General features: G+C 34.8%; 2 protein-coding genes across 3 annotated transcripts in view; one reads left to right on the top strand and one right to left on the bottom strand.

Annotated features, from left to right (window-relative positions):
• Window positions 1–4,644: 4,644 nt before the first annotated feature.
• The window catches only part of LOC124634597, a 34,842-nt gene continuing 14,575 nt past the window's right edge, over window positions 4,645–24,911 (bottom strand). Inside the window, exons 3-8 of one of the 2 annotated variants that reach the window (XM_047170223.1) lie at window positions 21,483–21,560; window positions 17,392–17,427; window positions 7,378–7,469; window positions 6,351–6,445; window positions 5,870–5,978; window positions 4,645–5,591 (exon numbers count right to left, since the gene is read on the bottom strand). In XM_047170223.1, the coding sequence (XP_047026179.1) occupies window positions 5,568–5,591; window positions 5,870–5,978; window positions 6,351–6,445; window positions 7,378–7,469; window positions 17,392–17,427; window positions 21,483–21,560 (434 nt within the window). In that variant the 3' untranslated portion in view covers window positions 4,645–5,567. The remainder of the gene's footprint in view (window positions 5,592–5,869; window positions 5,979–6,350; window positions 6,446–7,377; window positions 7,470–17,391; window positions 17,428–21,482; window positions 21,561–24,911) is intronic. The other variant, XM_047170224.1, reaches the window with a different exon arrangement.
• LOC124634596 lies at window positions 10,802–14,512 on the top strand. The gene is made up of 2 exons (XM_047170222.1): window positions 10,802–11,390; window positions 11,840–14,512. The coding sequence occupies exon 2, from the start codon at window positions 11,849–11,851 to the stop codon at window positions 14,159–14,161; it is 2,313 nt and encodes a 770-aa protein (XP_047026178.1). The 5' UTR covers window positions 10,802–11,390; window positions 11,840–11,848; the 3' UTR covers window positions 14,162–14,512.

Here is a 24,911-nt window from a genome sequence, read left to right as displayed (position 1 = left end):
CACAGTTTCTTACTTTCAACCATGCTCTGCTGATACTTTAGTGAGAGTTCTGGGTTTGAATCTGCTGTTTTATTATGGTGCTGGTATTCTTCTGTCAGAAACGCGATAGTTCCCGCCTCCTTTAGTAATTGGAACCGCGAAAATATTTTTCTTAATATTTTTTCACATTAAGACGTGAAATTTCACAGTTTCTTACTTTCAACCATGCTCTGCTGATACTTTAGTGAGAGTTCTGGGTTTGAATCTGCTGTTATATTATGGTGCTGGTATTCTTCTATCAGAAACGCGATAGTTCCCGCCTCCTAGAGTAATTGGAACCGCGAAAATATTTTTTTGAATATTTTTTCATATTAAAATGTGTTATTTCACAGTTTCTTACTTTCAACCATGCTCTGCTGATACTTTAGTGAGAGTTCTGGGTTTGAATCTGCTGTTATATTATGGTGCTGGTATTCTTCTATCAGAAACGCGATAGTTCCCGCCTCCTAGAGTAATTGAAACTGCGAAAATATTTTTTTGAATATTTTTTCATATTAAAATGTGTTATTTCACAGTTTCTTACTTTCAACCATGCTCTGCTGATACTTTAGTGAGAGTTCTGGGTTTGAATCTGCTGTTATATTATGGTGCTGGTATTCTTCTATCAGAAACGCGATAGTTCCCGCCTCCTTGAGTAATTGGAACCGCGAAAAATTTTTTTTCATATTAAAATGTGAAATTTCACAGTTTCTTACTTTCAACCATGCTCTGCTGATACTTTAGTGAGAGTTCTGGGTTTGAATCTGCTTCTTTATAATGGTGCTGGTATTCTTCTATCAGAAACGCGATAGTTCCCGCCTCCTAGAGTAATTGGAACCGCGAAAAAATTTTTTTCATATTAAAATGTGAAATTTCACAGTTTCTTACTTTCAACCATGCTCTGCTGATACTTTAGTGAGAGTTCTGGGTTTGAATCTGCTTCTTTATAATGGTGCTGGTATTCTTCTATCAGAAACGCGATAGTTCCCGCCTCCTAGAGTAATTGGAACCGCGAAAATATTTTTTTGGATATTTTTTCATACTAAAATGTGAAATTTCACAGTTTCTTACTTTCAGCCATGCTCTGCTGATACTTTAATGATAGTTCTAGATTTGAATTGAAGTCTAGATTACAGTTTCATGAAGCATCTATCAAAAACAAATGAGTTTTCGCCCTTTTATCTGGATTGAACTTTGAAAATAACACTTTAATCTTTATTCATGCTCTTTTAACACTCAAACGTGAATTGGGAAAAAAAAAAATTTTCAGCTGAAATACGCCAGAACTATTCCTGAAAAGTATGAGGAACTATGGAACTCATCTTTATGTGACAATATCTCAGTTTTTTTTTTATTTTCTGAGAAATGCTCTGCTACCGGAAGTTAGCAGATCATTTTGTGAACTATCGTTTTTCAGCTGAAAATGGTAGAACTATTCCTGAAAACTATCAGGAACTATAGAACTCATCTGCATGCGATAAGAACTCAAAAAAAAAGTTGATCTGCTAGACAATGATCTGCCAGGTTCACTGACATGTTATTGCGTAGGTGCTTGGGATCTATGTGCATTTAGATCTCGCATATTTTTTGTATGCTTTTTAAATAAAAATATTCATAGCACTTATACAGTCAAATGATTTCGTATTAACATACTGTGAGTATTTACTGTAGAATGTAAGTTTTAAGTTTTAAGAAGTTTACCTCTAGTTAATATGTTTTTAAATATTTAATGATTGCATTCTATAACTAATGTTAGAACATCGATAATTTCATGTACTTATTCGGTTAAACTTTATTTACAATAAATCTTTAGTTTAACATATTTATTACTTAATTATTTTGGCCTCGGCATCAAATATTAGTCTATTTACATATCTATAAACCGATTATTTGAATATTTAGCAAAATTCATAAGATACGAATTAAAATAATATTTTAATTTGTATTTACAACGAATTAAAATAATATTTTAATTTGTATTTACAATTATTTTTGAAAGTCATTGACATCCCCCTAGAGAGTTGTTTGTTTGTCGGGCTTTCACGCCGTAACTAATGAAAGGTGCACAAATAATCTTGGAAAAACATAAGCTTTTTATCTGGGGACGAGAACTACCTATATATAGTTCCATAAAGTAATAGTCTTTGCATAGTTTGCTCATGACACGGGTGTAGCCGCGGGGAATGGCTAGTAACTACATATGTGGCTTTTGAATAAATTGTCTCAATTACTCGTGTGATACCATTGCAGTATATCATGATTAGGTACTACTTAGAACATCATAAAGTATATAAAAGGTATATAGATCTCAATTAGAATGTATGCAACAGTCTTCTGAATTATGAGCGAACTATCATCGTTGGTCTAAATGGGTCTATTTCACTTTATCTCTTGTTTTGGGACGGTTTAAGATGTGAGCTTATGGCGTCTTAATTCTTTGTGTTTACGTTACTTAGTTCGACTTATTACTTATGGTTCATGTAGTTACTTAGTACGTAGTTATAGCTAAAGACGAGAAATATACGTCGTGGTGACCTAGCGGTACCTGTTTCTCAAGTACCTACGAGTACGGGTTCAATTTCATTTTGGCTTAAAATGAAATTGAACCCGTACTCGTAGGCAGGCCCGCCGCTAGCAGTTTGTTCGCCCGCGTGCAAAACTGATTATGCCGCCCTACTACACTACATATTATACTGGGCTTTGTCAAAAATGAAAAAATCGTTAAGCACACAAAAATACCCCAGCAAATTAAAAGAAAGTAGTGGAAAAAGCCGCGAGCGCAGCGAGCGCGAAATTTTTTGAGTTTTGAGACACAAAAGTACCCAAAGCGGTTAAAGAAAAGCACCATAGGTAAATTGGAAAAGCCGCGAGCGTAGCGAGCGCGAATTTTTTTGAGTTTTGGGACACAAAAGTACCCAAAGCGGTTAAAGAAAAGCACTATAGGTAAATTGGAAAAGCCGCGAGCGTAGCGAGCGCGAAATTTTTTGAGTTTTGGGGCACAAAAGTACCCAAAGCGGTAAAAAGAAAGCACTATAGGTAAATTGGAAAAGCCGCGAGCGTAACGAGCGCGAAATTTTTTGAGTTTTGGGACACAAAAGTACCCAAAGAAACCGTGACTGAAGCGAGCACCAGTGATTTTTGTCACTTCGGTGCCTCAACTTTTTGTTAGATTGAGGACTGAAAAAGTAAGCGCAGAATAAATTAAAACGTGCAAAGAAAGAACCGCGAGCGAAGCGAGCGCTTTTTTTCTAACTTTAAGGAATTCAGAGGGGAGAGGGTTGACAGTCGGACTGCGTCACCTCGCTTAGTCCCGTGGCAATGCGTGTCTCGGGCCTGCACTGCGACTGGTAGTGAACCTAGGCTTTGCAGATTACAAAAGCACTCTCCCTTTTGCCCGTGCCATCCTGGTCGTGCAGATATGTGCCGACCGAGATGGCGCCCCCTAGACGTGGTACCCGGGGCGAACCGCCCCCGCCTTCCCCTTACGCCGCTACTGACGTCCGTGATTGAAACTATAGATAAATTACTAAGTCTCTGCTGGAGCATTATTGATCTTAAATAGTTATTAAAAATGTTTAATTTTGAAAATGATTTTTCAACAGATGCTACTGAAACCGGCAGTGTAAGTAATATTCTTAGCACTATTGCTGTTTTCGGAAATATTGAAATGAAATAATTGGTAAAAAGATATTTCGATTTGCCGCCCCCTAGGACGTGCCGCCCGCGTGCGGTGCACGCCATGCACGCCCGCTTACGGCGGGCCTGCTCGTAGGTACTTGAGAAACAGGTACCAATGGAACTTTTCTAAGTTATTTAAGTTCTGTCTAAGAGTATCTTGGACACTACTTGAATGACAAAAGGTGATAGAAAACATCTTGAGGATCTATGTTGAGCGAGTGCTGTGATTTCGGCTCATTCGTTCTTTGTATGAAAATAGTTCTGTTTTCATTAATTCTGATATTATATCCATTAATAGATGTTTTTCAATATCGTAACCGAGCGACTGTTTGACACTAACAAGCCTTAACCTAAAGCCTGGATTTTGTCCGACTAAGTTTTGCTAAGTTCTGCTAAGTTAATTTAGTTCTCTCAGTTCGTAACTTGTACCACACACCAGTTTGAAAGTACGCACAATTATACTTACCTTTATTCCTATGGGTTTGGCCGAGCAATGCTTTTAGTGCAAACCTACATGTGTGCGTTAAAACTAAAAGTTTGGAGCTGTAAGTTGCCGTAACGATATATACAGATGGCCGGCAATTAGTGTGATCTATCTTTTGTGTTATTTAGAGTGCAAATATTAGACTATTTTGTTTGGTTACTTATTCTTTATTATAGGTAGTAGCTTGAAGAGTTAAGGCCATATAAATGTGTGGTAGATGGAGAGATCTCATCATTACACAGAGTGCATCAGTCTTTGTGTTACTTGCAGTGCAAGTGCAAATATTGTAGTATTTTTGGTTACTTATTCTTTATCATAGACAGTAGTCAAGGACAGTAATATAGAGCCTTTCATTACTGCATAGGGTATGTTCTTGTTCTAAATGGGCGAGTTATAATCAGGTGAATTTAAAAAACTTTATTTTCAGACAAGATGAAGCCGAGATTGATAAAATAAAATAACCATTCCAAGATGAATCTGCCTTATATTTTACAGCTTCATTTTATATAATAACACCAACAATTATGAACATTTGCATCGCTACTATAATAAACAAATAATTGGGTTTGATATACATACACAATCTGTTTAGGACTGCATTTTGATTTTTGTATGCAGGATCCTTATAGTTTTCATGAAAAAAATCCGTAATTGCTTAGATGAAACAATCTTAGTAAGATTATGATATTTAATGGCAATAATCTACAGATACCTGTACTTTTTACGCATTTATGGCAACATCTGTGATTTTCATCTGTGTTTGATGTGAATGCCATTTGTCGGTAATATAATAAAGTTTTTTCGTCATATCAATGAAATCTATTGGCAAAAATTAGATCTTTTAGATACTCTGCAATTAATCTGAGACTTTACTTAGTGGGGATATTGAAAAATTATAATTGTATTATTTTTGTTTGGACAGAAAGATATATTTTAGAACAATGCATCATTTAAAATACTTTTTTTTTAGAAATACAATCAAATACATAAAATTGTAATAAGGTAACTATTTCGAATATATTATTTTGACTAACAGTGAATATCCGAATTATGATTATCGAAAATGGTAAATGATTGAGGTCATGATTCTATGTCGATGGTTTAATGTTCAAAATTATGTTGAATACTCACAATGTGGATAAATAAAAACATCTTACACTTTTATAAATGGCACATTTTATCTTAAAAACTATTTTTACAACTATTTGCCAATTGTAACCCAGCCTTACAATTGACTTTTTAAATACAATCATTAAAATTAGAGTATTAAATTAACGTATATGGAACGAATGTACTGTATTATAATTTATAATTATATAAATATTTTAATAAAATAAATTTTGAAATTAATAACGTCAGTCAATCTTTGGTTTAATTTGTTAAATTTTTACTTCTCTTCAGGTGATTCTCTCTGAAAATAAAAATAAAGATATATAAGAAGCGATTCAATTGTTAACCTCAAAGATATTTTATTGTTAAAAAATTAAATGTTTGCATTCACAAAGTTATTGCAAGCTGAGCTTTTGACTTATTGATTTAAGGGTAGTATGGTTAGGAGACTCAATAGAACACATCAGAATAATTCCAGTTGGAACCGCGCAATTAGCTTTAATCAAATGTGTAAAAGAAGGCCTAATAAGTGAGTTTTTCCAGTCACCCATATAAGAAAATATCAATAAAGACTCTTACCATCATTTGCCAGATCTTCATCTTAGATAACAAGTCGTCGTCCAGCATAGGCTTGGCTTCCATATTCCTGCTGAATGGCAGTTCCACGGGACTCTCGTCATTGTCAGCACTGGAAAATATTATCAAACCATTGAAAACTTCTTTAATCGTAAAGAAAAAGTTATTTAAGATGTAGTTTTATTTTATCTGTACTAATATAAAAGTAGGTATATTCCAAAACAATTGTTTTTTCTACTATATAGGTATATTGTAGTTAAAAATGATACCAAAACCGTATTAAAATAAAAACGAGGCCTACAAACATTGTACTGTTCTGTTAAAATTTTAAAGCAATGTCTGCTTTAAAATTTTAAATCATTTGTATGTAATAATCACGAAACGTGTAAACTGAAAAAAAAGAACCCAAAATTCATTTCACGATAACCAATTCTAAATCACAACTAGTGGCGCCATCTGTGTACAGTCACTGCAGGCTACTTACATTTGGTTGTTTGTAGCGGGTGAGTCGTCTGGCATAGTCATCTGATAGATGGCGTCAATATCGTCGTTCTTTGCAGCCAACTGCTTCACGTGGTTCTGGAAACATCCGACAGATAGCGTTAATAAAAATAAAGTCCTAAGTGTGTTTTTATCAGAAATAAACAAGTTGATAAAGGCACAGCACACTTTTCAGTTTTTCTTATGAAAGTGTTATAAAACGTGAGTGGATTTATAAACGTAATTTAATATAATTCAAATTCAAATTCAAATCTTTATTTGCGTTCCATATGTAATATAGGTGGTATTTTTATAAAGTTTAAACAATATATTGGAAACAATATGGACCCGGTAGGGCACAGCATAAAGAGGTAGGAGAGGTTTGCAGTACTTATCATTATTACCTAGTTTAGTTTTATTAAATCTATACTTATTACTAAAACTATATTAATATGTTATATTCTTATCTTATTGTGTGTGTGTGTGTGTGTGTGTGTGTTTGTTGTGTATGTGTGTGTGCGTGAGAGTACTCTCATAGTGTGTATGTACTTGTAAAGTAGTTTGTATTGGTGTTTATTATTTTTTTATTGACTTATCGTCCATGTACTCTTTTATTGTGTAGTAGCATTTAGAGTGTAAAAATTTCTTTAATTTACTTATAAACATAGTCGTTTTCGTTTCATCTTTGATCGTTTTAGGTAAGTTGTTATATATTTTTATTGACATTATTAGCGGACCGGAAGAATGTATAAGGTGTGTACTCCACACACCGTAAAAAAAAATGCAACACGATGATCGTTGTACGATTTTTAACATGTGCAATAAAGACATTCTAATCGTATATAAGATGCTAAAGTCAAAGTAACAAACTACACATGTTTGCCATTTGTAAAAAAATTACCAGTAAAAAAATTACTTACATGTGCGTATAGGCGCAGTTATATTTACAGTACATTTTCCCTCACATAAAACCCATTCTTCTATTGCCTCAATTCGACAGAACTTTGAATAAAAAAAAAAATCATATTTACCAGTTCAGCATTGGCAGCCATGCGTCGCAGAAGCCTAGTGATGTACCAGTCAGGCGCAGACGCAGGGGGCTTGCCGGACCTCTTGCCGTGCGCTGGGAATTATATGAAGATAACATTAATTAATTATGTTATTTACTGCTCAATTTTCTTATTATTTTTCCCTATTTTAAAAAAAATAATAGTGAAAATTAATAGTGGAGTTTCTGATTAAACTGTATGTGCGCATCATATAGTTGGTGTAATTGGTCAAGTCCCTGCGCGGATTCTGAATCAAAATTATAAGATTTGAAGAAACTTTAACGACAATGATAGACACTGAAGACCTGCACTTTAAATGTACTGAAATCATTATATAAAGTTGCCTAGTTGGTCTACACTACACCAGGGAGAGAGGAAAGTGTTCACTATAGTCTGCACACATACCTACTCCTACAGTATGATAGAAATACCTAAATTCACAGATAAGTGACCGATAAATGACTATCGATCGCCATAAATATTCTCGTTCTAAATTCAAAACGCTTTCAACATGTTCGACCGGACGTGACGTGTTCCTTTCAATATTTCAATATCCTCTCCATTGTGTGAAGTTTAGTTACCCAAGATTATGCTCTATCCCTTTCACATTGCTCACGAGCGAAAGAGATAGATATAACATTTTGAAATCCTGATTTTGACACGTCGTTAATTTTCATAGAAGTTAAGGTAAAGTTAAGATATGTAACTTAAAACTAACTTAAAGTTATTTTAGTGTCCATAATAGATGCTTTTAAGAAAATAGTGTTCTCAATAATTACTATCTTATAAAATAATAATAGTTTAATAAAGTATATAATAACATTTTAAGATTTCTGTTAAGTAATTATTAATATGTTAAGTATTATTTATATTTAAAGACTGGCTAAGTGAAAGCCGGTTTTATGCATTTCTAATGTTGCAAGTTACTTAGCACGTGAAATTATTGCTATTCTCGTAAATTTCAACAATATTCAAGGAAACTTTTCTTGTTGATGCATGATTCACGATACTCATTAATTATTTACTCGTATAAAAAAATACGAGTATGTTTTTGATTCATGAAGTTCTTCAGTTATTTAGTTAGGTAATTATCACATAAGTATTTGGTTCCGCTGAGATAATTTCTAGGAAAGAGGAGATTTCTATTTCAGTTAAAATAACCTACCAGTTATTGTCTAAAAGTATTGCATAAAAAATAAATCTAATTACCCTTTACCAAAAAAATCTCCCAATAAATGTTGAATGTTTGACTTTTAATCTTCAATCATTAATATTCATCCCTAATACCACACGTTTTAGGAACAATAGCCCCATAAGGCTACGTTTACACTTGTAACCTTAGGTAACATATTGCTTTTATTGTTTTCGTAGTAAACAGGTTAATACCCTTAAACCAATCATCCCTGAAACCAGTATAAGGTACATGGTTGAATTAAAACAAACACAATTTTTATTTAAATTTAATATGGCAGAACTCATTCAGGCCTTTAGCTTTGGTAAGCCTGGCAGTCAGACTTTCTGGCCAACCACCTGTAACGACTGCAAAAGGTGTTCAAAATAATAGTAAGTACACCATTAAAAGAAGTCAAACTCAATATTATTTATTCAAACTAGGCTGTAACTTAGCACTTTCTGAACATCAAGAAGTTTCACCAGTCTACTACCAAGACATTCATCAGTAATTTTCTGATTATTTCTTTGTCAGCCCATGTGTACACAGCCTTAGCAATTACTGTGTCCCCGATTATACCGATCAGCACATGATGTCGTATTACAACGTCGCCAGGTGACACGTATTAGTTTTAAATCACGGAGAAAGGGATAATGGCATTGTTTTCGGGATATTCTAGAATTTATAAATCCTGTGTTAAAATTCGCATTATAGGCATCTCATTTGCCTAGCCTTTTCCCAATGTGCTGGGTTCGGCTTCCAGTTTATGTAGATGCAGCTGAGTACCAGTGTTTTACTTGGGTCAATCGCCTATCTGAACTCCACAAGCTAGTTACCCGGTCAATTCTACACTCCTTGGTAAAACTGATTTTAAGAGTTTTTAGGCTTCTGTTCACCCGTAATGGCTGCCTTTTTCAAATAACAGCCGGAACCCAATACAAATCTTGTCTTAGAAAAGTTCCCATGACCATGACAGTACTTGCCTGACCTGAAATCGAACCTAAACATATCTACTTCATAGATTGCTTCTTTACCCACTAGGCCAACACGACTACAACCTGCATAGTGTCATTTATTCCTCATCCTTTTGACCTTTTCAATGACTTTCAATATCGAAAGTAGATCTATGTTTCTGGGAAAGGGTAAAAGAGTATTTTTTGCTTTTTCCCGTAATATACGGTTTTTATCTTAAGTGTAAATGGATTCGAGAAAGGATATAACACAAGTCTTATCAAAGTATTTACGTGAGTAAAATTCGTTGCAGGTAGAATCATTTTGTAAGTTAACCAATACTTAATTTTTCGGTTTCTTTTATTTAGGGTTTTATTTGTTGTTTGCTTAATGTTAATACCCCGTCTAAAATAGGGTGTTTTTTGCTAATTGATTTGTTTCCTTCCGGCTTAAAGGTACTTTTGTAATACCCTAGAGGTAGCTATATCGTATTTTAATGGTTGCCTAAAATAAGGTTACGAGTATCGTAATAAAAGTAATAAAGTTACGGTTATCAAGTAAAAATCCTCATAATATCCACAACCTCATAATCTCGTCCAAAATTACTTTACTAATATGTAAAACCCCTTCTTACATTCCTATAATAAAACGCAACCGAAAACATCATACCTAATGCAAATCCAAATGACCCGATGCACAACTAAGATCCCGATACCATTTGAAAACACAAGTGCCAATAAACGGTAATAATACCATAATATCATGGGAGTATGGGAGTGTCCAATATTACTGGCTATAAGCCGCTGGATTAAACTGCGACCAATATACAAGATAATACTTAGTTCGTCGGTTTGTTATAAAAACGACGGCGACCATTGACGCTGATATGCGTTTGAGTGAATTGGCGGGCTTTTTATCTGTGTGTTTAAGATTTTGGGGGATATTATTATACTTAATACTAGCTTCTGCCCGCGACTTCGTACGCGGATAAAGTCCCTTATGCCAGCGACTACGGGGTCAGCAAAATCAAAGATCTAAATCGTCTGATATTGAATTTTAAGGGCCCGTTGACTTGAAAACAACGGAATACGCATAGCCATTAGAAACGTTCCATATATTTAATTTTTGTACTTCAACGGCAAAAGCACAGCAGACTAAACAAAACGCTGAGAACTGAACCGCAAAAGACGTGACCATACGGATAAAAGTAGTGATTCTAATTAGTCCGCATTTAAGTTGTGTGTGGCAAAAATATTACACGTATTAATGGGTCATAAACAGAACATTAAAATTATGTGTGCGTTGACTCAAACTTAACTAAAACAATGTAAATCAACCATATTTATACTTACAGTTATTTAATATGAGTGTACACCATTAATTTACCAGGTAATTTTTACATTTTAATTATTAGTTTTAAAAATATTAAAATATAAACATCCTTTTTGTACCCCTCCGTGGACCGTTTCCAAACGCGGTTTCAAACTTCATGATCAAAATTAAAATGTAATAATTTACAAATACTAATACATCACCTCTTTTAACCGTTATTAATATAATCAAAATCCATTTTTCCACTGTTATACAATATTTAAATAAAATTTCTTCAAATTATGATACATGAACAATTTGTTATTAGGTCCGCGACTCTTTCCGTGGTCATAATATATACAATGTTTGAATTCTCAATATTTGGAACGCAGCCTAAATTGTTTATTTGAACTGGTAACATTTCAATCGCTGTCAGTTTAAGATACCTTGGTTTCGGTCTGCATGCGCTCCGTCAATTAAAAAACAAAAATTGCTTAAATCAAAGATTATTTCAGTATAATATAAAAGATCATTGCGACTTTTCTGTGACTTCGATACCACGGTAAGTGTTTTATCAAATATTATGGAAATCTATTAACATCAATTGTTATGGGACGCCATTTTTACAAGCATTGCTTTTTAAATTCTAACCTAAAATTTTGACGTGTTTTTACGCTTGATTTGATTGATTTTCTCATCCGTGGACAAACTTTTCCGTAGACAGTCACTTCTGTGGACGTAGACTTTTCTGTGGACATTGACACGGAAAAGACTGTGTCCACAGAAGTGACATCTATTAAGACTAAAACTTGCTTTTTGCAAACAAATTATGTGTTGAACAGCTAGAGCATTTGTTTTTGTTACTTTGCATAGGATATTATGCCATGTATAATATATTTATTGTCATGTTTATTATGGGACTTTTTTACCAATATTGTGTTGCATTTACGTGTTATGTCTTTTTTAATGCTTGGCTTGGTGTGGGTACATGGTTCATTGTCATTGTTTCAGTAAATTAAAATGCCTAGAAAAAATACACTAAAGAATCTTACTGATGAAGAAAAAAAGATGAGACGGCGTGAACAAAAAAAATTAAGTATGCGTCGAGCTCGGGCTAAGTTAACTGAAGCTGCTGTTGAAGAGATACGCAAACAAGATAGAGAAAGATACCATAAGAAAAAGGATAGAGGAGATATTAAAACAATTGATCAGTTTACACCGAGGCAACAGCGGCAAATAAGAAAAATGTGGCGCGAAAAATCGAAGAAACGGCGACAATTATTAAAGATGCGAAAAGCTACTGAATCACTTATACAAGAAAATACTCCACCGGCAAGTCCGTCTTCCTCACTCTCGCGAGTTGAATCTGGACGTGCAGTAGCTGCCCGAAATAAAAGAGCAAGAAAAGCTGAAAATGAGGCTTTAAAGAAAAAGGTGTTTCAGATGGGGAAGGTAATTAAAAAGTATAGAATGAGAATACGAAGACTAGAAGAAAGAAAACAGAAAGCATCGAAGTCGAGTTCTAGAAATAAAGTCTTGAAAACGGATATAAGAAAAGCTGTGCATGATTTTTTAATAAATGACGAATATAGTAGATTAACTGCAGGTAAAAATGAAACAATAACTAGGAAAAAAAGCAAAAGGCAAATTCGTTTACTAAATGACACACTTTTAAACTTACACATAATATTTAAACTCAAAACAGGATTTAATATTTCATATCAGACTTTTAGGAGATATAGACCTTTTTGGGTTCTGTTTCCAAAAGCAGCTTCAAGAAACACGTGTCTCTGTACGTTACACGAAAATAATGATCACATAATTCGATCACTTCAAAAATCGAAAGTTGTTTCTTACGGATCTGCATCCGATGCCGCTAAGGCATTGTGTTGTAATAATACACTGACTCCTAAATGTTTAGAGAGAGAGTGTCAGAGCTGTCTTTATAAGAAAATTGATTTTAATAACTTTGCCGAAAACGATTATATAACTTATGATAGATGGGTTACAAAAGACGTGGATGTAGTTATCAAAGGTGTACAGAAAAAGTGCAAGAAATGTGTTAAAGAAACTGTTAAAACTACGATAGGTGCGCTAGTGAAGTTATTACATTTAAATTTACCAGTATTCATGCAACATGTAGCTAATATGATTCATCAAATGAGATCAATACAAACATTTAAACAACAATTAACGTCTACCAAAGGCTTGTTGCATGTAGACTTTTCCGAAAACTATAATTGTAAGTATAGTGCTGAGGTTCAGTCGGCTCATTTTGGTGGCTCGAAGCCTCAATTGTCTCTTCATACTTGCGTTTATTATAGCGCGGCAGAATTTCCGAATAATGGTTTCCAAACTACATCCATGTGTTCTATTTCAAAAAATTTACGCCATGATCCTGTTATGATCTGTGCCCACCTTAAACCAATTCTACAGCGAATTAAAGAACTCAGTCCAAATTTAACAGAACTACATATTTTGAGTGACGGCCCAACGACCCAATACCGAAACAAAACTATGTTTCTTTTAATTGTTAAATTCATTAGTCGAGAATTAAATGACGTGACCGATATTGTTTGGCACTATAGCGAAAAGGGGCATGGCAAAGGTGCTCCAGACGGAGTAGGTGGCTGCATAAAAAGGCTGTGCGACAGTTCGGTTGCGATGGGCAAAGATGTGTCTGACTATGACTCACTTATGTTATGTCTAAAAGAGAACTGTAAAGGAATTGAGATCTACGGAATTGGGGATCCAAATATTGAAGACATTCAAGAAATAGTAGATAAAAATGCGATGAAAGCTTATAAAGGGACATTTAAGATACATCAACTTTCTTGGAATCAAAATGATCCAAATATTTTACATGCCCGAAGGCTTAGTTGTCTGTCTTGTGCATCTAATGCTGTTTGCCCGCATTTTGAAATTGGCCAGATAAAGGTTCCGTCCAATAATACACAAACGCATAGTCCCTTGAGTATGGCTGACGCAAGGAACGTTTCTCCGAGAAGTGAAGACACGGCTAATGCTTCTACAATAACTTATAGGTCAGATCAGATTACACCTGATGGAGGTACTTCTCATAATGTCCCATCACGTCCCTGTAAAAGATTTGGTTTCCTGCCAGACTCTGATGATTCAGACGTGTCTTTACCTCTGCAGGATGAGAGATCCAAGTTCCTTTCAGACTCTGATGACTCTGATGTTATTTTTACACCTCGCTATCGTCATCCATTGCCCACAGACAGCAGCAGCGAAGGCGACTTCATTGTACGACCTCAGCAGTCTCAAAAACCTTTTGTCGATCCCTACACTGATAGTGGCGATGACGAATAAAACAATATGATATGTCTCATTATGTTTATTTCTATATTATTTTACGTTCAGTTTGGTTGACATTATGTTTGATTTAAGTCAACCGAAAATAAATCCCTTCTGTGGACATAAATTCATTATTTTTTCAAAACGAGAGGATTGTTTATTTTATGACATTTTTTATGTGAAGATGATTAATACAGCCAGATTGTTGTAATTTTAATAAAACTCTTTTATTTAGTTTAGAATTATTTAGACAAATTACAACTTTTGTCTTTTCTGTTGATTGTGAAGTCTTTTCTGTGGACAGTTATAAATTAAAATATTGAAAAACTAATTAAAATCAAAGCTTTGATCTCTGAGAATATTTTTATTATAATTATTTTATGTTTCTCAAAATAAATGCTGATTCGAACCAAACAAAATACGACTTTGATTTTATTTTTATTTTTGAAACCCAAGTTTGTTTATGACCCTAATACGTTAAAAAACATTAAATGTTACTAAGATGACAAAGTCGTGATGACTTAGTGGAAGTCGTGGTGGTTTAGTGGGTAGAGAACCAATCTCTCAAGTATGAGCGTACGTCTTTGATTCCAGGTCTGGCAAGTACCTGCCAATGCAACTTTTCTAAGTTCGTATGTACTTTCTACGTATATTTTGGATACCAATGACCGTTATTTGGAGGGGATGTTAAACTGTAGGTTCCGGCTGTCATTGAACATTCTTGGCAGTCGTTATGGGTAGTCAGATGCCAGTAAGTCTGACCAGTTTTACCAAGGGGTATTGGGTTGAGCGGGTAACTGGGTTGTGGAGCTCAGATAGGCAGTCGCTCCTTGTAAAACACTGGTACTCAGTTGCATCGTGACTGGAAGTCGACTCTAACATATTTGGGACAAAGGCTCTTGAGATAATAACGACAATAATAATGAGATATAAGCACCGCAGGACATCTGAGGCTGATGACGGGGAGTAGCGACCCCGGTGGGCTATATATACTGAGTTCTCCAGGGAGAGTATACTGAACCCCATCTCCGGCCGGTCGGAGTGAACCATAACGGGGGTTAGGTAGGTCTCACGCCTCTGGCTTGGCTTGGCCGTCCAGAGTGGAGTCGCTAGAGCAGGGTTAGTAGCAATGCTCGGAGGATAGGTGCCTCGTGGTAAGTGACCCACAGGGAGCGCGTAATCTGCGTTTAAAATCCGCCGAGGTATCCTCACACTTCAGCCGCTCATGTCCCTGTTGCCCTCTTGTTGCTATTCAGTGACTGATTTCCGGAGGCCCAGTAAGTGAGCTAGCGAGTCTCCACCTGCCATTTTTACCATTTCACCATTTTTACATGTATCTAATACATTGTCATCGGCACGTGCCATAGTTCCCGTAGTTTCCCCATTCCTAGTTCATTAGCATCCCATCACAATAGCCCAAGTAGTTTTCATCAACAGTTAGCAATGGTATAGCACAGAACCGGGGATTGTCTTTTTTTTAACGACGTCCACCGGGGATTGTCCTTGGGTTCATTTCTATAGTGTATAAAGGAATAATCGTCGGTTTTGTTTCACCATTTCATTAAAGTTGTCTCAAAAGGGCTTCAGCGTGGCTTCGGCCCCACGTTTGCCTCCCAAAAATTCGGAACTCTGTAGTCCCGAGGTCTGGAAGAGACATACAAAATAATAATGAGATATAACGCAACAAATTCGGAGAGTGGGGGCTCGTGACGCCACGTCTAGGTATGTAAAATTTGTACTAAGCAGTGACTTAACACAAAATAAATTCAAGCGTGTTATATCTTCGTTATTATTTGTTTGTGAGAAGGAGAAAAGAAAAAATATGTGTCCATTATTTTAGGATTATCTAAAGGGGTCTACACACCAAAGCCGCTGACCCGGCGGCACAGCCCGGTGGCTTAGTGCCGGCGGGTTAACCCGGCGGCTTCAGAATGTCCAAGCCGAATGACTTTGCCGGCGGCAATGCCGGCGGCACGACTGCCGCGGCATGTGGTGTTCTAGTAATTGTCAAATACTCTATGAAAGCCGGCGGGCAACTGACTGAGTGAGTGGAGAGGGATGCCGTCGGCATCGGCATGCTGCCCCGCCGGCTTGCCCGCGCGGGCGCAAGCCGGCGGCATGATTGTACAAAATACGGCCGGCGGGTTGGGCCGCCGGGCTGTGCCGCCGGCGTCAGCGGCTTTGGTGTGTAGACACCTTAAAAGACGGACTAATTCCTTTTTTTGATTCACCATACCACCTATTTCATAACATTCATTTCTATACATTTCAAGTGTAGTATTGCTCTTGAAGTTCCACATCAGGTGTTCCAGATCTTCGATGTATATACGTCAATAGAGAGTGCTTATCAGGTTGAACCACTTTTGCTAAAACGTCATACCTCTATATGCTATAGTCTAGCTGGGCTCCTGGCGTTCCACATCAGGTGTTTTACATCTTCAATTTTTATAAGTCAATAGAAAGTGCTTATCAAATTGAACAACTTTTGCTAAAACGTCATACCTGTATATGGTACAGAGAAGCTGGGCTCTTGGGGTTCCACATCAGGTGTTCCAGATCTTAAAATTTATTATCTCAGCTGAAAATGCTCATCATATGAAACAATTTTTGCCATGGCACCATTTTTGTATCTCTTATAGTTTTGTTGGTCTGTTGGTGTTCTGCATCAGGTCTTCAAGTTTCGAAGATAAATTATAGCCTATATGTTGACCAGGCTTAATACTGATACAACAAAGAAAAAATCATTGAAATCCGTTCAGTAGTTCCGAAGATTAGCGTGTACAAACAAACAGACATACAGACATACAGACATACAGACAGATTTTTTTTTTTTGGATTTGTGCTCCATTACTATTTCTAAACCCCACCCAATTATTATTTTTTAAATATATTCAATGTACAGACACAGTTTTTTTACAGATTTATTATATGTATAGATAATTGCGTGGTGGAGCAAGAAGTTATTGTTTGGGTAGTAATTTAAGGTTTAAAATAAATAACATGTCTTGAATTATAACATAAAGTTTAACAGTTCTTAATTTGTTGCTCGTTTGATGATTAATTTCATCATGACTCCGAACAAATGAGCTGATTCGAAAAAATCTTTCAGTGTTGGTCTACTTGTCGAGGAAAGCTATAGTAGGCACTTTAACGCAAGCTAGTGTATTAAAATTTCACAAGTTTATGTTTTCTTTTTATACTTTTTACGTACTGTAAAATTATGAGGAATAAGAAGTTGCACTTACCTCCCCAGCAGGAATGTCCGTAGCTTAAGCAGGAACCTGAAAGTATAATAAAACAAAGATATTATTAGAAAAGAAAATGGATGCCAAACACTTTCAAACACTGAGTTCTGTCCACTACAATATTTTGTAAGATTAGTAATCCTTCGAAATTACTTTACGCTATTGTCTTGTATAGTACACGTAAATAAGTATTAAGTCAAAAATAAGAGTGACTGATCCTTCGTTCAGAGGTTTAATATTGGATACTATTCCCGAATTGCTATCGATATCATATTAGAGCCCTAATGAATTGAGTTTGACTAACATAAAAAAAAACCGCTAGTAATAGATGACTGCATATTTAGCACTATACATTAATTATCAGAATGTTAATAAAATCGCTTTCTTGGCCTTTTTAAAAATAATTTCATTACCGATATTCCTAGCTCTTGGCATATCACACGTGACTCCCCATACCTATACCGACTGCACTTCGCTCCCGTCTTTACAAACAAGAGATGCATTAAGTCTGAGTGTGTCGCTAATACAATCATAGTGAGGAGTCGCCAGTAAGTGACCACCTGACCTCTGCATTACAACATTTAGGTCGGCTTTATCAACGTTCTAGGAATCTAGATGATATTGTATACCATATCTGTTAGGTATAAAACCTGATTAAACTGAAGAATTAAAAAACGGTATTGATTTCAGAATCACTCATTATCTGCCTAGCTTTTTCCGAACCTGCGTATGTATGTTAGGGTCGGCTTCCAGTCTAATACAGTTGAGTAGGTACCAGAGTTTTACAATCAGAATATTTCAGAAGCACTCTATAGGTACCCAATTCTTTACAGGCAGGCATTCCGTATTGATTGGTGGTACATTTTACAAGATACAATATGGACCCTATAGGGCACAGGTTAAAGAAGTTAGAGAGCTATATAAAACAGCTTATTTGCTGTAGTTTTGAAATTCTGTATCTAATTATTTTATTCAATAGTTTTACAAAATGATCTTATTATAGGGAAACTAAGTAAAGTAAAGTAAAGTAAAGTAACTAAGTAACTGTATCTAATTGATTATTTTATATGGAAGTGTTATTTGACAGTTTATTAAGGAATGTCAGAATCATAGTAAAGTTGCAGCTTAGGAAAGAATGGTGTAATATAGGGTAGGCCTACATCATAGATGCAAAAGATGTAATCGAAGGTTTTTAGGTCGGTAATAAGACTGTTTATTACGAATAGACGTGTGCAGAAAAGTTTCTGAAAAGCGTAAAAAACATCACACACTATAGAAGGTTAGAACATACGAACCGATGCAGAACTTAGCCAAACTAATATGTATCAACATTATGAAATAAAATTCAAAATAAATAAACCAAACCTCAAGCTTTTCTTAAAGATCGATTTTAGCAATTTTGATTTCTTTTTCAATGTTGTTAAGGTTGACATTACAGTGCCAGTACACTATTTGTTTATAAGATCTGCGTTAGCTCTAAGAAATAACTACTTCATCTAAAGTCTACTGAAATACTAACTACAAGAAACACGTAAAAGATACAACAAGAAGAAGATTGGAATTCGGAATGCATAAAATTATAGCTAGATGGAATGTGCTGTAAGATATAATTGGGTGAAATGACATAGTAGTTTGAAAATAAGAAGAAATGTTTTTTTGTTGTTCAAACATCATAAAATAAACAGTTTTTTTTAATCATAAGATTTATATCAGTTTTAGTATGTTTTTAAAATTATCACTAAACGTCCCCAAGGAGAATTTTTAGGCTTATTTACTTAAGGGGTTTCACCATGTAACTATAACGTCAACCATCCGAAAAAATCGACAAATTCCGAATCATTGATGTCACAAATAGTTATACCAAACCTTTACCTATGGCTACATGGTGCAACCCGGCCTTGAAAACCTCAAAGTATGTACTTATTCTCAGTTTTACGTATACTCTTCTAAACAAGTAAAAACAATAATACCATCAATTTCACACAAAAACTGCCTTAATACCTACAAAAACCAAGGTACAATCCAATCAGTTTGGTACAAACCCTGATAAATGGATGAATCTATGGATGCATAAGATTTCCCCGGAGCCCTATATTAAGATACCCTTTGTATGAACGTTTGTAAACTTCTCATTGGAAACAATTGCTCATCGGATTATACGTGGAAAGAGATTTTCAAATGTTTTTTTTTTCTGTTGGTTATTTGTTCCCTGTTAAGTTCAGTTGGTGTGAAGTTTCTTGTGTAGTTAAAAGTATATTATACTTCTGTCTCATTCATGTATTATAAAGTGAATTGTGTGAAATGTATTATAAAGATGAATAGTTTCCTGGGCCGATTTTAAAATTCTGTTAGTGTTAGATATGATATGATATTTATCGAGGAAGTCTATAGGTTATTTTTATCCAGGTGTACCTAAGGATGCGGCTGAAACCACCGCTGCTATTATTTGTGTGCATAATAATCATATTAGTAATTCAGAAAGATATATTAGTGAGTCAATATTGTGTTGCATTTTTGTCTTACTAACAGCGATTTTAGCGATTACCTTTATATTCAAAAATATTAAAATTCCTCACTCGTGTGATCATAATAAAAATATTTCCATCGGTATGCGTTAGCAAATTAATGTTAGAATTGCATGCGCTTTGTGTTCATAAAAACTTTAATCGATAATACTCATGTATGTACCTGTTTATTATTTGTCTAACACTAGGAAAGAAAAAATAGTACTTACATATCTTACCTACAACTCGCAAATGTCATGAAATAATAGTCCGATTAAAAAAAAAAATTGGGTGTTACATAGCCCACTTATCGAAGGAGAATTACTTTCTTGTAAGCTAGTTTTTATTTAAGTCGAAGCTGACTACAATACATATTTTTGTCGACTAAAATCCCTGAATAACTAAATACAGCATTTTCTTCTAAATTGTATAATAAATAATATCTTAATTTAATTATTATAACTACCACGAAATTAGCCTTGTCCTGAACTTTTACCGAACTTATCGTTAAAAACAAACATGGGTGGACTCCGTCAGCGGCCACTGTTACAGGCACCTTTTGCAACGACAAACTACAGACGTAATAATTTTCTACTAAGGGCAGCTCGGAGCTTTAACGCAATACCACTAGATTTGAATATAGATCTGTTTTGCACAAGTGCAGGCACAGCAAGGCGTTTGCTAGCCAAATCTTTTTTCGATGCGTAAAATATTATGTTATTATCTATTGTATGCGATTGTATGCCATTGAGTCTTCAGTGTACTTATTGTATGTTAGCTTACCTATATGTGGGGGCTTGTTATTAGCAATGTGTTAAACTATTGTTACTATCTTGTCGTGTTATTAGCCTGTGAGCCTTCCTAGAATAAATAAATAAATAAATAAATGCTTCAGGAAACTAATTTACTAACCCTGCGTTGAATGTTCTACGAAATATATTTAAAAAAATACTCAAGTTCATGGAAAAAGTAATGGAAATGAAGGAATCAGTATGCAAACGTATGCTTGGTAACAGCGACCCATGGCGTGTTTTTCTATAAAACTGTAAAATTGACAATTCGCACGTGACTTGCTAACTAGCTCCTAGAATATGTGACAGAGTAGAGAATTAACAGAGGTCGCAGATACTTTATAAAATATTTTTTGTAACTACTACTTTTGTAAAAAGAAAAACATATTATGGTGTACATAAAATTACTTCAATTAAGAACCCATTTAATATTAATGGCCCACAAATGAAATTGAATCAAGCACCGGAGTTTCATAATTGTCGGTTATGAAGTACCTCATTCACAAACTTTCGTACAATAGAAACAATGGTAAGATCATTTCCAAAGAATGTTCTATTGGCCTTTAATTCCTTTTAACAAAGCATTTATTTTGAGCAAACGAGCCAATAATTGACATACAATTTTGTTGTTTATGCCGCCCACGTAAGGCTGCTATTTCAACCTAAAAATACGTCAAACTAAAATGTACACAACAGAAAACATTACGTGCACATTATCATTCATTTGTCACCAGTTCTAGGATGCATTATGTACAGCGAAAGCGCATGCGTGTTCAATCGCTTATTCGTCACATACCTCCACGCTGACTGCGCCACCCGCCGACTTTCGCTAAAAGAGTCGACGCTTTGCTACCTCTATTGTTAATTCTCTGCTCTGTGGGACAAATAGATGACATTAATTAAAGTAGGAATTAAGTTAATGAGATTTTAAGGCAAATGCATCTTGTGTGAGACGGACGTTTAGATATCTTGATATTAATCCACGATTAATTTCAAGTTAACCCTAATTAATAAAAGTAGCGTGTTTTTAATCAAATACTTAGCTAAAATAACATTTTGTTTCATAACAGGTAGAAAACGGCTTAAACAACATTATTCTACAGTAATTTCAGTCGTTATTTAAAACATAAACCATTTAAAAACCGACCAAATTCTCAACGTCCCTGCCAACCCAATATAAAAGAATCAACCCTAAACCGACCAGCCCTTGCCAGCAATTTTTAATCAACGTCTAAACAGCGTTTAAGATTAAAGCTGACAGTTATGCCTGTATTGTTGGCCGTACGATCGGAAATGGCCAGTCGCCGTCGGAACACGACGAGCGCTTTCAAGCGGCAATATTGCCTTTAAAACTGTGTTGTCAGATTAAAAAATGTCTGGTGTCTAAATGTGTTATTGAAATTGTATTGTTTTTAGGAGTGGCTGATTGAATGCTTGAATGGGTTACAATTCTGTTCGATACTTACTGATGTGTTAGATTGTTTAATATTTTAGGTTAAGTTGACCACATTAAAATTTACTTATATCCTCAAAACACTGTCATTGTTAAGAGTATACAATTATGCTGACTGGCATTATTTCCTAATATAGTGTACAGGGACGCCATTACATAACTATGGCATCATAGCTATGGACAGAAGTGTGTTTAGACCTGTCATTTTATATTTTTAATTTAAATCTGCGCTCTGACCATTGCACTCCCACTGTCAGCTCTAACTGCCGAAAATATATGAAATTCTACAGACGTTTTTGAATAAGTGAGTGGCGATATTTAGACTAGCTATCTCCTACTATCGCGCGTAGCGTAGTTAGTCTTAACATCGCTCGCTGTCAGCACATATTTTTAAGTGACTTCAAACCCAGTCAAAGACATTTCAAGGGTTATATTATCTGTTTGTTACTACGTCAAGCATTACCTAAAAACAGTTTTGTCTCCTTAGACATAAATATCAAAACTATCAAAAATATTTGACCATACAACCCTCTGATTATTTTAATTACTCTATGTTAACCACTACAGTATCGTGCAGACCTACCCCAATGCACGCTGCACGTCATAAAATTGCTGCTTATTAATGAATAATAAATGGCATTACATGGAAGTTCACGACCTTTGTCACCAATTACCTTTTATAACTATAATTAAATGCTTTTCATTTGTTTAATAAACTTGTTTTAAAAGCATCGGTTTTTGTACAAAAGTATCCTTTGCTACTTATTTGTTTCAAATGGAAATTGCACGGAAAAGGATAAATATTTAAGGAACAATGTTTCTTAAATAAAGACAAATGCATCATGTGTACTAATTTTATGAAGCTGAAGGCTGTTTATTTGCTTAAACTCGTTAATCTAAGGAATACCTGGTTCGGTTTGATCTTATAACAAAAAATATTTTAGTTTTAGATAGATAGTAAAGGCTATATGCTATTTATCAGGGTGCATGTAGTTTCTACGGGATCCGGTAAGACGACTTGTAGAAATACATTAAAATATATTTCTACATGGCCGACTTTTAGCAATAAAGTCTTACAGCATGTTGAACTATGAAACTTCAGTACAAAACACGAGCTTGTTAGTGGTGCCAAAAATATACTTGACAGAGAAGTTTTATTACGATATTATGATTACAAATGATAGAGCCAATGATGACCGAAGTCCATAACGATTCCTATATTTATGACGCCATTAAATGTTACATTTAATATCTTTTACAAACATTCCCCTGATTTATGGTCACTATATGATGTTGGTGCAAATAGATAGTTAATAATCTACTTTATTAGTACGCAATAAGATGACGTGTTAAACCTTTCTAAAAGAAGAATACCTAAGTAGGGACCTACTTCATACTAATATAAAAAAAGCAGGAGTAACTCTGAAATATCTAGCCGGGTTATCATGCCTAAACCATTGAATCGATTTAAATATTTGGTAGATACATATTTGGTAGATACCCAAGCAACTTTGAACCAGTTTGTCAGCAAATTCACATGAAAAGCATAACTCCACTGTTAGACTGACTTACTACATATATTTTTTACATTCGTTCTAAAAACCTTGTCGTGTTGCATTGCTAGTACATTTCCTATAGGTATACACATCTGTGTTCATTCCTCGGGGTATTGTTAAAAGACAATTAAGGGTTGTTCCTAGAAAGATACCATTGGGAATATTACCTACTTGTGCTGTTTGGCTTAGGGTTTTTCCTGGTCTAGACTAAACACTTAAACAGACGGGATTGTTCGAATAGGTAAATGTTTAAAAGTTATGGTACTTGAACAGAAATACATGTAACTGAAAGAACTACAGTTGGCACTCGAATAAAAAATTGTTTGAGACATGAGTGAAATCACCGGGAACAGCTAGTCTAGCTCAGGAAGAATTTTCAAAAAAACTAACTAGGTATTCAGCTTCATAATGTAAATAAGCTATTAGTTATTTAGCTACATAATATATTTTTTTATTTTAAATAATTTATTTATAATATGCAATTACTAATCTGACTAATTCAGGTCAATCATTGCGTGAATCACACATTCGTAGGTAAGTAGATAGGTACTGATGGATATTGTTAACCCACTTCAAAAAAGGAGTTTCTCATTATTAATCAACCTTTACCATTTTACAACTAAAATAACTAATTACCTATTCACCAATTCAAGCTTTGAATAGGTAAACGTTATTATTTTGAATAATAATAAATTATTTATTTTTGAAATTGTGAAAACAATGAGAAGTTATTTCAAAATGTTGATTTGTTGAGCCATCGAGGTTATTTTAAGTGTCTATTGTTGTATTAAATTAATTAATTGGTCTGAATGATATTTACGATTCTTGGAATATATTAAATAATTGTTATTTGTTAGTGAAAAAGGTTTAGCTTCGAGTACGGTTCGTGCGTGGTAATTGGCCTACAAAGTAACTCGGTAAAAGAAACTGGTGACCCGTCATACTATGCATGTGAATTTTATGTAGTTGCAAATATGCTTTAGTTATCCGGCTATACTCAAAGTTTTAAGAATTTAAGTAGGTATCAGTATTTTTTCTTCTATGATAATGGCGTCCACGGCCGATTTCGGCCACGGCGGCTGTTCTCATTTAAAGAGATCAGCCAGCTGCGCAGGACATAACCTAAGCATCTGTGTTGCTATTATTTAATTTTGTAAATCTAGATACATACTAATGTAGATATAGCCTGAATAGGTAACTTGATAGAGTAGTCACT

The sequence above is a fragment of the Helicoverpa zea genome, chromosome 11, assembly GCF_022581195.2.
Source record: "Helicoverpa zea isolate HzStark_Cry1AcR chromosome 11, ilHelZeax1.1, whole genome shotgun sequence".
Classification (NCBI taxonomy): Eukaryota; Metazoa; Arthropoda; class Insecta; order Lepidoptera; family Noctuidae; genus Helicoverpa; species Helicoverpa zea.
This window is presented reverse-complemented; position numbering and strand designations above follow the sequence as displayed.

Coding starts and splice junctions, on each gene's coding strand:
- LOC124634596 (XM_047170222.1), top strand. CDS start 11,849: ATGCCTAGAAAAAATACACTAAAGAATCTTACTGATGAAGAAAAAAAG.